This window comes from Myotis lucifugus, unplaced genomic scaffold (assembly GCF_000147115.1).
Source record: "Myotis lucifugus unplaced genomic scaffold, Myoluc2.0 scaffold_66, whole genome shotgun sequence".
NCBI lineage: Eukaryota > Metazoa > Chordata > Mammalia > Chiroptera > Vespertilionidae > Myotis > Myotis lucifugus.
The window spans coordinates 5162136-5178183 of record NW_005871114.1 but is presented as its reverse complement, the minus strand read 5'-3'; the positions used below and the strand labels follow the sequence as shown (position 1 = coordinate 5178183).

The window sequence follows — 16048 nt, the reverse complement described above, 5'->3', positions numbered from 1 at the left end:
ACGGTTCCTTGGATTTGCTCCTGGTTCTTCACAGCGTTCTGAAAGGGGTTTTAATTCACCAGAGAGGAAATCACGATGACTCCCTCATCCGACCCCAGGGTCCTGTTCCTATCATTTAGTTGGATCTGAAAGCCAGCCATCAAGCAATGTTTAAGTCTCAGGTACTATGAGAACCAAATGTGGAAGAGCAGAAATGAGGCTTCCCAAGGGGGAATAGCAACACATTCATCTTTCCAGATTTTAAATTGTGAATCTAGAAGCCACATTTCTTCTCTCTGGACATAAGAACGAAGCAGGCGGGAAAGAGGCAGAAGGCACCTCAGGGGGAGGAGGAGGTCTGGACTTCGGAATGAAAGGAAGATCCAACTTGAAGGTGGACTTTCTAGGTTTACAATTGCCAAGTTGGTTCACAAGGCAGTTCACGCATCTTAAATGGGAAGATGTGCTTACAAGCTTTCACTCCGCATCAGATGTTGGGAAATTAAAAATATTTTCAAATAAATGATATGAACAACCAACAAAGCCAGAGAGATAGAGTGTTTAACTTGATTAAATTGAGCTGGTACCAAGGTAACTGTTACTATTGTTACAGAGACAACATCTCAGACCTCAGCTTGATAAAGAAGCTCACTTCTGTGTAAAGAGCCCCAAACTTGTTGTCTGGAGATCTGAGTTTGAGTCTTGGCTTTTTCGCTTATAGTGGCCTTGGCCGATCACTCCCTCTGAACCCTGCTTCCTTATCTCTACAATGAATTCTACCACTTCCAACGTCACAGGGTTATCACGAGGATTAAACATCCATGAGCGCTCTGAACACACCGCTGAGCATGGAGTGGGGCTCAAATGTTCAGTTTGGTCCAGGGGTGGTTTTGGCCTCGACTCATAAATCTTTGCTTGGCTTGGTTTCTGCTCCATAAGCACCAGTTCTTCCCAGTCTTACTTTGGCTTTATGCTAACGTTACTCAACCTGCCCATGATATGGCCAAGTTTGACATCGGCTGTGGGGGAGAGAGAACACAAACGCATACTAACATTAGAAAATCCTTAACCCTCAGGGCAATGCAGTCAATCAAGTCTGTATGCCAAATCTGGAGTTTATCTGGGACAACTCGTACTGAACCTGGGACTCAGTAAAAGAAAAAGCTCCTACTACTGAGAAACATGACATAAGATGGTTTCTGCCTGCCACCACTTCGTAGAACAACAACAAAAGCTACCGTTACTCCTATTTCCTGAGTCACAAATCAGAATGTGACTCCTGATACAAGTGAACTATCAGAATGCCTGCACAGAATGTCTGAAATAAGTGCTCTTGGAAAAAATTCAGGCTGTAGTTCCTCTAGATGTATGTATGCCACATATCACTGAATATCTACCTCAGTTTTTTTTCTTCCCTCTACAGAAAATTCATGCTCACAACAGTCAGAGGGGGGAAAAGGCAGAGAAGGAAATTTTAGGATTCATCACAGAATATTAGACAGGAGAGAATGATCAAAGCCATAGTTAGGAAAGGCCTAAGGATGAGCAAATGGTAGGTCGGCTCCAAGGACTCAGATGGAATCTCTGAAGATCGAGCTGTTAGCAGGACCTGGACCGGTGAACTGTCACGAGGAAGTCATGAAGGCGAAGAACAGCTCACATGCCTCTCATCAGAGGACACGGAGGGCTTTTCAAGCCTGATCGAAGTTGGAAGAGGCTGGGTCCCAAAGCTTGATCACCGAGGCGATATTCAAATTAGACATCTAAGCCAAGAAGGTGGAGTCAGAGAATATTCATATTTATAAAGTGGGGGAGCGTACAGGGGCCAGATGCCTCATTCCCTACTCTTTCCTGGTAGCCTCATAATCCCCAAGCCTGGCACTTATTTCCTCTCAGAGCAAAGAGATACATTCTAGAGAGGCCCTAAGGCCCTGGGGATATGCAAAACAGGGCCATTTCTGTACTGAGGGAGACTCAGGCTGCTTACATTACGGGAACGAAGAGTGAAAATGAGCTGTGTACTTCCAGGTGGAGAACCAGACAGACTACCTACCCCTTTCCCTGTGCTCACTCTGAAGAAGAATCTGCATTTTAGCCACATGGTGGCATGGTGAGTCTGCCTATCGCCTTCCCTGGCCTGGGGGTGAGAAGAGGTGGGGAGTGGAAGGGGAACAGGAGCTGAGAAACACCAGGAGACTTCAGGCAAGCTGTCCTTGGCTTGCCGCAGACTGAGGGAGGGAGAGGAGACAGTAGGAACGTGTATTATTTGACCTAAAGAAACCAATAGGCAATCTAGCTTTGGGTAAACTCATCTAGATTTTTCCACTGATATTTTCCCATTTTCATTTATCTGGGCCTGTGATTTTTTTTTTTACTCCCCCTCTCCCCCCAACCTGAATTTATAAAAAGGAAGGCTTGTTAAATGATCAGAAAGAGCAAGCTAAACTCAGGCTAATACTGCTTAAAACAGGTTGCCTTGTTTCTTTAGAAGCGTTTGTGTGTTTCTGTCCGGTGGGGTAAGGACTATATTTATAGTAATTTATTAGTGACAATGATCTTGTCTTAGGGGATATATCAAAGATAAATAGCCTCACAAGATCCAAAGTAATAATTCTTGAGTGATAACATTTTAGTCTCCATGTTATAGGACCATTTTTGGCCCAGGATGAGGTGAAAATCAATCTGGACACCTAAAATTTCACCTGCTGAGAACTGTCACCCATCTCTGGTCCAGGATCACCCTGCATATAGTACCTGAAACAGGTATGAGACTGTTCAAAATTCCATAACCACAATGCCCTCTGGAAATAATAAAAAATGGCCCAAAGTATTTAAAAACCGAATTTGAGAAACATTATGTTAAAGAGCATAATTTAGCATCCACTTCATTGAGTTACTTAGCATTCTATGAACGCATTTCTCGCCTTCTGTCCTGAAATCGGCGGCTCTGCAGATGATGACCTGTCTAACGGGACAGCGAGATGTTCATTCGGTTTGGCCTGGCCTGCGCTCGCTCAGTGTCGCTAACAGTGGATGCTCAATAAATGTTATTGTTCAAGTGAACGGCACTTGAACAAGAACACTGTCCAGTTGAAGATGGTCTAGTGAAGTCAAATGAATTCCTCCAAACACAGCCTTCTATTCCAGGCACACACCAGCCCATGAAGCTCAGTGTGTTCCAAGGAAGCCCGATTCTCTGCACATGGGCAAAAGCTGCAGACGTTAGCACTTTTCGTTCAGATTGCATGGCATCCAATCTGGAAGTCTTGGATAGATAGGAACATTCTAAGATGCCAACAAAGATGACTTAGCCATCTAGAAACCATAACTTAGCTACAGTTATGGGAGGTGCTGGCATGGACGGACACTTCCATCAGACAAAGTGACTGTGGGTTGCTAGCCACATAATTGCAAAAGTAAAACTGAAAGACAAAAATTTTAGCTTAGCTTAAAAAAAATAACTTAAGAGACTTACAAAGGGGATAGCATCTAGGTGGGGAACACAAAATCCCACTTCTGATGAGAAAATTAAATATAATTCTTGCCTAATCCTAGAACTTGCAACATCTTGCAGACACGGGATATTAAAGGAAGAATATAATCTAGCACCTTGGAGTTCCTGCCCTGTGGTGTCAGTGTGATCTTAGAAAAGTGTGAAAATGGATTTATAAAGGGAAAATCATATAGAAGCCCTTACCTATCCCTTCAAATCATTAAAACAGAGAGAGTAAAGGGTGAATAATAAAAAAGGAAATTTAATTTATAAGCTATTGTGTCAGTGACTTAAAAATAGACATTAGAGGCTAAAGCCGGTTCTGTTATTTTTATAACTGTGGGGCTTTTTCTTTCAGAATTTTTTTTTCAGATTCCCATCTAGGAAAAAAAGAGAGGGGCTAGAATATTAAAACAAATTTGTGCTCGCAGTTAGGTGCAAAAAAGAACAGCTAGAATACTAGCAATGAATGTCCATTTACACTGTTAAAAGACAGCAAAAGGGATTTTTCTCTCACTCCACTCCTAAATCTAACACTAGTTGGAAAAAGTCAGGAATATTCCATAAGGCCCCCACCTACATGTCCTTTTCTAAAGCAGACGCAGCTCAGACACAAAGGGCTGCATCTACCCGCACCTAGTGCTGCTCGGTGGAGTGGCCCTCCCTGGACTTCCTTGTCTGACAGCAGATCATGGAAGGGGTGGGGCAGCTCTGCTGCTTTGCTTTCGTTCTTTCACATAGTTTCCAGGAAAATGAAAGTAAGACCCAAAGGTATTTGACTTTCTGAAATACCACAAAATTGCAAACTCCACAGTCACAATGAAGATATTTTGCAATCCTTCAAAATGGAATAATGCATATATTTTTATGTAGGCCCAAAGTTATCACTTAGAACTAGATTGAAATTGAGATTTAAATAAATATATTTAAAATGTTGAGGGATGTTCGGAATTAAGAACTCATCAAAGTCACAGAGCCAGATAGCTGTAGGCACATTTTACATTTCATAATTGTTCTCACGACTTGGTTTTAGTGATCTCTGCTTTCTCTTTTATGTTTTAGGTAGGATCAAGTCTACCGGCTTACAAATCACACAGAGATAATGTGCTTTCACAGCTACGGTGGCAACAGTAACCTATCTTTTCATCTTCCTTTAAAAACACAAACTCAATTATTTTAAACACTTTAAAAACTTAGTTCCTGCAAGTAATTTTGTTATATTCCATTGGCAATAGCACTGATCCACAACTGATGAGACTTGTGTTTGGATTTATATATTGATGTCATCAGCTCAGCATCCCTTCCACTGCCCCAGTCAATTATGACGGCCCAATCCCAGCAGGAACAATGATTTCCTCATCGGGAAGTAACAAAAAATAAAATAAAAATAAAATAGGGAAGCTTTATAAAAAGTCATCATAAAGATGCCTGCATACATAATTCATTTTTCAAGCTGTATAAGGAAAAAAATAGGAACCTGTTTCACTTGGAAAGAGTTCAGTCTGACACTCAGTGGCACAATTTCCAGCCGTGGTTTGTCACTGAGGGCACAAGGCTGCTGGGGACATATGGGTAACTTCTCTTTCTGTCATACATTACAATGCTAACTGGCATAAGAATGCACACTGCCAAATGTATTGTTACTATTTTTAAACTATGTGGTTGAATAGGAAAGCACTAAATAGAATTCATCCTTTCAAAATAACATTTTAATGAAATTCACTCTTGCACCATCAGGAAATAGAACATTTTGGGAGGAAACATTCAATTTTGAAAGCATCAGCTCAGCGAAACTGACAGGAGAGCATTCTTTTTTTGGAGACTGTGTATAATTGACCGGAAACCTAGAAAATATTGAAGACTAAATGCATTGGGAATTTTGTTGTTGGATTTTGTTGTTGTGGTGTTACTATTTCCACTCACCAGCTCGAAGGGGTCGTGGAACTCCCCCAACAAAGATAGTTTTTCTGGGGTCCAAAGGCTGAGAACCATCCATTACAAAGTCACTGTCACTTAGGTTCCATGGTCGAATTTGCACCTGAAAAAAAGTTGTTTACTTGGTCCTTACTTCATTTCCATCAACCCCAAATGAGAATAAGGTGACTAAAGACAAACCCACTGATTTGTGCATTTTACAACATACACAACCCAAACAAAAATCCAGTTATTATTTAATGTAATCTGCATTAAGTGCCTTTCGATAGAACTCTTGGGAAATCTACTTGTAGGTACTATACTCAACACTCGAGACATATACCATGAAACCTTCAAAAACCATCTGTGGCTTTAAGAAAAAGCAGTCTTTTAGAGAGAGATTCTGGGTTTTGGATCAGATCCATATTAGCAAAAGACAGTCTATTTATCACCTGTCATAGTACAGCACTTAGCTTTGTAAGAGCTCATCTGAAGGAAGGGAATGGAAACATTAGAAATATTTTTCTAAAACTTATCTGTATGTCTGGCTTTTAAATTCTCATCACCCCCTAAAATTAAAACATAGATCTTTCAGCAATATGATTTCACATGGATTAACACTCATCAAGTTAGCACAGAATTACCAGTAATATCAAATAGTGAAGTTACCTACTTTGGATTTATCTGACTTTTCTAAACAAGTCCGGGTAAATAAAGGCAAGCCTAGAAACTGAAGTAAATTCTCAAAGAGTAGAAAAAGGAATCTTCATGACATAGTTCTATTTGTTATGTCTCTTGACTGGGAAACCAACTTCCTGTCCATTGTTTGTACTGTTTTATCAAATGATAAAAAATAAGGTATTTCATCAGAATCTGAACCTTAAAATATATTCCTTTCCATCCATAACTGAATTATCAAAGAAAAGCTTAAAAAAAAAAAACCCTCCCATACTGAAAGGTGAGTTTCAGCACTGCCTAAAAAAGGACCAGTCACGTGTGTTCCAGGAGGTGGCTAGGTGCAGAAGCAGAGAAAACGGTGTGTCCTTAAGGAACATGCCTCTCCTTCCCTCTCACGGATTAGGACAGGAAACAAAACAGCTGAATTTTCATTTCCTTAGCATCAACAGAATTCTTCATTTCCCACTGATGCTAGACTGTCAACAGTTAATGCAAGGAAAGGCATAAGAAAATGTCTTATGTGGCTTGGCTTATATCTAGGAGTACTCCCATTTGAAAGGTAGTAAAATCTACCAATTACACTTTCAAAACACTTTGAATGTCAACTCTAAAACTGGCACTGCTCAGAAACAGTCTACACATTCCTTATTATTGCTACAAAATTCACCCCCACCTAACTTTTTGCCTTTTATGACCCTGTTCCCTTCACTAGTTAGCCAGAAGCCATAAAGTCTCCATTTTTTCCTGAAAACTTGGACCTGTTTGCAATTCTGTAAACAGGCCTTGCTCCACCTACATCACGTGGGGGGGGGGGGGGAATTTAAAAAATAAATTTTAAAAAAAGCCCCAAAATGCCTTCATGAGCGCCCATTATTAATTTTCAATTAAAAACTCAATTTCCAGACACTGTAATAACAAGAATTCTAATATCACCACCAACAAAAAAAAGTAGGATGCATCTTTTTCTACACAGAGCCGTCTCTTCGTTTAGTCTTATCCCTAATAAAATAGTTAAGGCAGCTTCAGGACCTGTCATTCCAATCACTTTACAATAACTGAGTTTGACCCTCGATCGCTTTGCTTCACAAATGAAAACAATTCCTGTGCAGTACTCATACTGTTCTGGCTTCATTGCATCCGATTACAGAAAACGCAGTCTTCTGTACCAGCTCTAGGTTATTGCTGCTCCAAAGAACTGTGCAGGCCTCACACCTTCTTGCTGAGAGCTTCGTGCCTGCCCGCCTCCTCCCACCCTCACCTCATTACATCACACACGACCCATTCCACTACCCTATTCTTGGCATTACAGCTTAGGTAAAAATACAGGAAGAGGTCTCAGGAGACAGGAATAATTAACCCTATTCATAAAACCCACATCCCCCAGCTGACACTAGAAAGCAGCTTCTCGGAGCTCACACTGCTGCAAAGTCAGAGCGATGTCCGCATAGGCCAGCTTCAGCTCTCTGCACGCCAAGCAAAAGGGAAACGTGTGGTCCTGTCTGCACCCAGACGTTCCGTTCGCACTTTGGTATCTCTGAACTACAAGTCCGCTCTCACACAAGCAATACATTCTCCATCACCAGGGCTTAGTCTCAGGGCCTGATAGCCATGTTTTTTTCCTTTTGGACTTACTCTTTGAGTATGTTTTCTGGTCCTTTAATATATTTTCCACCCCCATGTTTCTCTACTTTTTAAATGCCATACTTTATAAGCTGACTCAAATATTTTGTAGAAAGGGGTAAAACATAAATGAGAGAACAGCTTTTTCATAACCTTCGTTTCCTTAATAATTAGTTTTGAGAATGGATAAAATTAGAATTCTGTCCTAATTCAATATACATTTAACACCGCAACACAAGTTTTACATAATCAGGTAGGGTTGTGTGTGTGTGTGTGTGGTCAAATAGGCTATTGCAGGCTATACTCTGGGCAGGAAAAGCCTCAACATTCAGAGGACAAACATATGGATGTCACTAGAAATGGTGAAGTTTCTCATAAATGAGCTGACACTGATTCTAAAACCAATTCTCCTTCCTGGAGAAACTTGCTTATAAAGGGGACTCTGGGAAGATGCACCACCCACCAGCTCTTCAGCGAGCCATGCCCTTACAGCAGGGGTTACACAAAACCAGTGTCTGCAGGGCCTCGCAGGTAGCATAACTGTGTCAAGCCACCAGGCAATGTAGGAAGTCAGTGACACACTGGATAAATCACTCCCTTTAAAAAATTTCTTTTCATTTTTTAAAAAAATCACTCCTTTTAAAGAAAGCAGGCACTTCTCAGCTCCAGCAAGTAGTCATAATTTGCAAATGTGCTGTCAGACTTCCCCATTTGTCAAGAGTAGCTAGATTTTTATGTGAAACTTCAAGATTTTAAAATGTTGGGAACTAATTCAAATGTTCAAATCACTGTGTAGGCTAAACCCAACGATCTGCAGGCCAGTCTATGCTGTGGCTGGAAAGGCTGTTACCACACAGCTCACAATGGAAAGCTGTGTTCCATAAGCACTTCGCAGAGACAATACAAAACGGCTTTCCTTTAGGTTTTTTTAAAGCATGTATAATAAACTTGAATAATAGATCGCTGTTCAAAGAATTGAGAGTTTCTGACTAAAGTACACAAAAGAGATGTTACCAAATCAGTTTGGCTATTTTTTCTAGAAAAATACCTAATAGAATAAAATACCTAACTATTGTTCTATATAGAAACTAAAGTTTCATCCTAGTTATGCAACTAAAAGTCATTATTCATAAGGGTAAGATTAGGCCACGTGCTAATCTTAGGCAGAGAAAGAAATTAAGAAATGCAACATGGGTCACTTATTTTGACAGGAAGCATAACATCATTTCCCCAAAAGAAAACTTTATTGAAGATTTCAAAAGTCTTTATGTTATAATTGAATACAAAATGCATTTTATTGTAACTTTAATAACAGGATATGAGTTTTAGAAAGACCAGTTTTTGTTTTTTATTTTATTATTATTTTTTAAGCCTCACCCGAGGAAATTTTTTAAACTGATTTTTTAGAGAGAGACAGAAACATCAATTGGTTGCCTCCTGTCAAACCCACAAGCTAGCTATGTGTCCTGACCAGGCATCAAACCCTAAACCTTTTGGTGTACAGGATGACGTTCTATCCACTGAGCCACCCGGCCAGGGCAGTAAGAATACTTTTTAATACAAACCTTAGGGCTACAAGTTTCTGAACATGACTAAGCCTCCCTATAGCTCTAGAATTCTCTCAGTTTAGACCGCTATTTAGAATTTAGATATTCATCTACCAATAAATAATGTTCTCTTGAGCTCATTTTGAATGTCTTGCCCTATCTTTCATCCTTGTCTGGCCATCTCCTTAGACTAAAAACAGCAGTCACATGAACATCCTATGCTCAGTGCCTCCTTTTCATCTGCTCATCGCAAGGCCACTTCAGAAAGCAACCAAACTGTTCAGAGTCCACAGTGCAATCCCGTGGCTGGCTCGGGGAAACTACCCAACCCCCAAACAGCCTCGCTGCCCTGTGTTGTTTCCCATAAAGCACAGGGCTAAGACCCCACCCCCAGTTTCCTTTGTCCTTTTTTCAATACCCTTCAAACTCCTGCTCCAGCTCTTCAGGAAAAAGTCTCCATTTTTCGCTGCCTAATCCTACAATCCTTTCAATCTACGTGAGTCAGAAAAACAATACTGCAGAACTATCAGGATTGCTCTCCCCAGCAAGCCTCAGCATCCCGGCTCTTCTGACAACCAGGATGAGTCAGCTAAACCCAGGTCCGCTGACATACAGCTGCAACGGCTCAGCTGTAGTGGTAATGAACTCAGACCCACTCCAGTTGTCAGCAATCCTATTTTAAGCACCAGAGGCCTCACAGGATGACTGGAGTGCCCCACAAATAAACTAGAGTGTGGTTTGTGAGGCATCTTTCTCCCTTCCACGGCATAAGGGGTTGTTTTATTAATACTGACCACCAAAACTAGCAGCCACACAGCAATAACTGTGGTTTGCACTCTTCAAAGTACATTCATATTTGATATCTCATTTCAACCTAATGTGTGCCACATGGCTCCCTAACAAAAAGGTCAGCCAGTTTCCAGGAGTTTAGATGGTGCCTATTATTCCCCAAGTGCTGCCCTCCAACCAATGGAGAAGAGAAGGAGAGGCCTTCCCTGTATCTCCTGGGGGATGCGGCCAGAAAGGAACCTGAAAGCTGATCAGAGTCACTGGCCTCGACAAGATTATGTACCCTGGGCAGCTCTGGGGCCTCCAGTCAGAACGCCATCGGGCCTTAAAGCATAAAGCCATGAGTCTTACACTCAGGCCATTCCTCCGTTTCCTTAGATAAAAGTACAGTCATGCGTTGTTCAATGACAGGGGCATGTTCTGAGCAATGTGTTGTGAGGCCATTTCGTCGCTGTGTGAACATCACAGAGTGCACTTACACAAACCTCGATGGTACAGCCTCCTGCTCTAATTGTATGTGCTATACTTTTATATCGGGCTGGCAGCACAGTAGTTTGTTTACACCAGCATCCCCACAAAGAGGTTAGTAATGCGTTGGGCTATGATGTTATGATGGATAAGGATTTTCAGCTCCATGATAATTTTATGGGATTGCTGTTGTATATGTGGTCTGTTGTTGACCAAAACGTCGTTAGGTGGTGCATGACTGCAGATCAAGGTCCCACAGAGCCTCGTCAGAGCCAGGTCTCTCCCTAGACAGGGAGCCAGGAGTAACCCTGGGAATTCTCTCATGCCGTCCCAGAATGGTCCTGGTCTACCGTCAAGGTCAGAAACAGTCCAAGAACAAAAAGGGAAGCCCTGCCAGCTGCACCAAGCTGCACAGCCTACTGGATGCATGGAAACCACAGGCTTACAGCCCCTCTAGGACCTCCAGCCACTGTTGAACAATTCAGACAGCACTCTGTACACCGTTTCATAAGGGCGCCCAATGCAAAAAGAGAGCACGCATAAACTGTGCCCCCAAAACGGCTATGCATATCCTTGCTTTATGCTTGACTTAATAAACCCATTCTTAATTAAATGCTATGATTAATGACTGTACCTCTAAGCGAAAGACTCAATGGAATGCCTTTCCTCTAAAGTCTAAAGGCTTTCCTGACTCCTGTGGGAACATCTGACCATGTTGCCCTTTGAGCCCGCCCCTGCCTTCCCCAGCCCAACTACTCCTACAAAACTTCTATCATTGCACCTGTGACTCCTTACTTCACTTACTATTCACCTGTCTATCTTCCTCCATTGGCCTCCAGGGTCCTCTAAGGCTGAGCCCATATCTCTGCATGCTTCCCAACTGCCCAGCACAATGACCAACTCTTAGTGAGTGCTCAGTGCTCCACAGTGAATGAACAAAGGCTTTCCTGAGGGACAGACATGGGTGCCCAGCAGCTGCCTTCCTATCTCCCAGATCACTCCCCTCACTACACTGAAAGCTACCTTCTGTGGGCATGGAAATACAGTATGTCTGGTCACCAGTAGATGTCCCAAGACTTGGGCCCAATCAGTGTAAATTCCTGATGCCACCAGGTACCTAGTGCTCATCATTACTGCTGGTGCTTCCACATCTCTTAGAAAGGGTAAGCATGACAGTCGAGTCCCTTTTGAAAGAAAGAAGAAACTAGGACTTTTGAGCACCTACACTGCACCATTGTGCCAGGCATTCTGCACACATGGTTACACCTAAACTCACTAAAACTATTATGCTGTCAAAATTATACCTACTTTAGAGATAAGGAAAGGAAGAATCAGAAGAGTAAAGTCAACTCAGGACTGGAACCCATGTTTATCTAACCCAAAGCCTATATACTATGCACTTTTTCCCTTGCAATGACGTTGTGTGCCTGCAAGGCTCCCTGTCCTCCAGGCTACTGGCCACCAGTCATACTTGCTCACAGTCTCCTGGACAAGTCACGGTGCACGTTTATTTGTGAGTGATTAACCTCTCTCTTCTTTCCAAACTTATTCTACCCATTTTCAATGCATTAAAGAAGTAACAGATGGACTCTTCTTACACCTAACAAACCTAGCCATTAGAAAAGTTCAAGAGGATGACTTCGCAATGAAACTGGCACAGTCTTCAGCTATTTTATCTTCCGGGTTCACAGACTCAAGCAATCATGCTCTGTAGCCACACGATTTTGTCCAGTGTGTACTTTCAGCTCCACGGTACGTGGACAAGGATGTTGTTACTGGCATGCTGGTCACTAAGACTCTTGAGAGGAATGTACACATAAAAGTTCAAGTGACCTAAGTTTTTCCTGGGAAGAAGCCTATTCTTTGCATGCGTTTCATAGAACAGTAATTCTATACAAATTTTCACAAGTATAATTCCCAACCAGGTATATAATGTGCTGGGTTAAACAATATTACACAATTTACTTACTGCAAGACTTGTCAGAATTATATCACTTTTTCCCAAATGTTTTTGGCTATTGAACCTTTAATTAAAGAAAAAAATAGATATAAAAGGCACAAAGTTGATGCTCAATAAATGACACCCATTATTATTATGAGCAAACCTTTTGTTAGTGTTCCTCTCAAGAGACCAGTGTTGATGGGACAAGTGTTCTTCAGAATGCACTTTGGGAAACACTGAGTATGGTGCCTTAGGGCAGCGGTCGCCAACCGGTGGTCCACTGGTGGTCCGTGAGGTCTGAAAGGTTGGCGACCACTTCCTTAGGGGACGGACTGGCTGTTTTTTGTCCACTAGGTACTGCTTAGTACACTGGAACTGCAGCATCTTTTAGACCTCAATAACAGCTTCGAAAAAATAAATAATAACAGTTTCCAAAGACTCAAGCAAGCACTAAGGAACTCTGGACCCATATCAAAATCAGAGATTCAGGGGGGGAAATAGGATTTATTATGAAGAGGAAGTACTGCTCTCATTTTAGAGGAGGAATCCTCCTTTGGAGAAATTCCTATGATGGAAAGTGCCCAAACCACAAATTTAGACCAAGGATTCAAAAAACAAACAAACAAAGAAGATCAGAAATGCTAAAGATTTCCAGGGGGGGATATAACAAAACCAGATTTGATTGAGCCAAGATAAAAACACAGTTGTCATTTTAGAAGGTCGTAGACGGAGAATGAAAGAGTTTGAGTAAATATACCACAAACGCAAGGACTGAGGCCGTCAGTCAGGATGCCCTATAACTTAGCCCCTTTCTACTTTTCCCAATTTCATCTTCCTCTACTCCTATCATACTTTTGTGCTCCATCTAACCAGCCTAAATGTTCACCATTCATACCACACAATTTCTCATTTCTGTGTTCATACTGTTGGATTTCTCGAAAATGTCTGTTTACCCACCCCTCCACCCCTCTCCTGGCCAATCTCCAAACTCTCTTAATCCTTCAAGGCCTAGTTCAAATGACACTTCATTCAAGAAGCTTTCTTTTATCACTCCAGGCATATATAAACTCTCCAAAGTCCTTACTTTATATCTTATCCTCATTGTATTTATTTTCCTTAGTTTGACAAATATTTAAGAACCTTTTATGCATCAGGCTCCATATTAGTGTGTATTTAAATACTTGTTTTATCTACCCATGACACTATTACGTTTTTGACACAGGGTTTTATGCCTGATTCAGAATAAGTTCTGATTCATAATAACCAGTACAAAGGCCTTGCCCACAATCCACACTCAAAGGTGGTTTGAAGGAAGGCAGGCAAACCGTTGTAGAAAGATGGCTGCACATGGGCTGGCGACAGCTCGAGCAGCAGGTACAGTTTGCTGTAGATGGTGCAGTGACCAGAGAAGGCTTCAGGGAACAGAAGGCATTTGAGAGGGGTCTTCAAATAAGGACAAGAATTAGAAATTAGGATGGGAACAGAAATATCTTAGTTATTTGAATATGGGGTTTAGAAGGAAAACAGAAAAAGGTAAGTTTGGAAAAAAATGTGAAGTCAGACTGGGAAGGTGTTAAATCCCAGGCAAAAGGATCTGGACTGCTTTTGTAACTAAAGAGGAGGGATGGAAAGTGCTAGCGATCTCATTCATATATGGATGGGGGCAAGAGAGACCAGAATGATAAGCAGATTGGACAGAAGCAAAAATTAAAGAATTAAGCCAGCCTCTATTTCTAGCTTCCTTGCTCCTAACATTTTTTTTTTCAATTTTTGCTTTCAAGTTTTAAGTGGATGACCATGTTACCTGAGCAATAACCTAAAGAAACACTGTCTGGTAAGACAGTTTTTAAATACTATACAGCAAATCAGTCAGTCATATTTCAGGATATTTACCATTGTGATTGTGCTTTAAACTTCAAGGAGAAGGAAGCAGGAAACTTCTCTGATATGCCTTTCAAGGTGTTTACTATCCCACATCCCTGGCCAAAGTGTGCTAGAAGGTAAGAAGCATAAACCTCTCCTTCCTCGCCTCCTTTTCAAGTTTCTCTTTTTCAGCCCCTATCCCTGTTAGACCCTCCCAGGTTTCCTGCTCTATCAGATTGCTGTCCTGAACTTTCAGGTTCAATCTATTCATACATTCAAAAAGTAGTGTCACCTTAACAAGAGGGACCACGGTCACAGTGTCTGCCCACTGCACCGCAGGCCTGGACGAGGACAGAGCCGTCCTCTGGGATGTCTGGGACATTGAGCTATGGAACTGATCTTGCTGGAGGAGGAAAATCATATACCTAGGAATTTTGTCATAGTTCCTGCTCTTGCCGATTTGACTACCCATTCTTTGGGCCTGAGGAGTCAAACAATCCGGCCACGAACGAAGTTTCTTCCGCCACCTTTCAGGATCAGTCCAGCTCACAGAGCAGTCTGAGTGGAGCCATTTAATGAAAGGTAATCGCAGACCAAAAACACGAACACTACCTGAAATCCACTAATTAGGGATTCGTCTGAGTTAAAAACAAACATGATCTTAGAAGGTTCAAGTCAGAGGGAACCTCGCTATCAGGCTCTGTACTAGGAAAAGAATCTTGATTAACCTAATCCACACAAAGGGAACGGGGTCTGATGCAGGAGGATGCGGGGTGGGGGTGGGGGTGGGGGTGGGGGCTGGGGAGGGAGGTTAGGGGAAGGACAAAGGATAGAAAATCTGTGAGGTCATTTTGGAACATGGTATAGTTCCAAGGAGAAATCCAGGGAGGATTGGAGAGAACTAAACAGCAGAATGAGGGCACTGGGATACTGAAAGGTAGCCAAGCTAAGAAGCAGAAAAAGTAGAAAGAGCCATAGCTCAGAGAGTTTGGCAAATGAGCTCCAAATGCTGACTTTACTTTGAGCTACTGCCAAGGTCCTCATTTACTCCCAAAGGTTCGCCCCGGCTCTCACTTTCTGTGGGAGCATCCAAAGTGAGGTGGGAGGTGTCGAAACCTGGGAGGGAAGTGTGGCTAAACGAGGCCAGGAGGGAGAGAGGTAGAGCTGAGGCACAGGAAGAGAAGGGTTCAAAAATGGGGCCAAAAGAGTTGGAACCCAAAATGGGATCCAGCTCCTTCGAATTACAGGTGTTTGGGGATTTCTTTGTTTCCCAGCCTAAATTTTATTCAAATTGTTTATGCTTGAAACTCTGAGTGTGCTTGGGTCAAAGAAATATGTGATCGGCAGCCACCATTCAGAATTCACTGAGCTCCAATAAACTGCTTCACCTGAGCTCAGAAAGTGAAAACTGCAATAAGGCAAAAATTTGTAGAAAACACAAACAAGGAAAGTTAGTTTCTCCATAAACATTTCCAAGACAGATAATTACACTATTTTCAGAAGTCCCTCAAGCCAAAGGTAACACGTGTTTGGAGTGAAAACACTCAACAGTAATGGTGTTGCCTCCATACCACCTCCATCTGCAACCACCACTGCTCATTCCCCTCTCAAGAGATGCCCAGTCCTGGTGAGGCTTGCCCCACAAGGAATATTATCCTCCCAGAGAGCCAGTGATGAGCCATCCGAGGTATACAAGACCCATCAGCTCATCTCTAATTTCCTCCCCTCAATCCAACTGCTTCTTAGTCTACTATG

The 16048-nt window shown here is 42.1% G+C and overlaps 1 protein-coding gene across 1 annotated transcript in view; it reads right to left on the bottom strand.

Annotated features, from left to right (window-relative positions):
* The window catches only part of CPEB3 (cytoplasmic polyadenylation element binding protein 3), a 138300-nt gene that overhangs the window by 25618 nt on the left and 96634 nt on the right, over positions 1-16048 (bottom strand). Inside the window, exons 7-8 of the mRNA XM_023754836.1 lie at positions 12458-12512; positions 5396-5510 (exon numbers count right to left, since the gene is read on the bottom strand). Of these exons, the coding sequence (XP_023610604.1) occupies positions 5396-5510; positions 12458-12512 (170 nt within the window). The remainder of the gene's footprint in view (positions 1-5395; positions 5511-12457; positions 12513-16048) is intronic.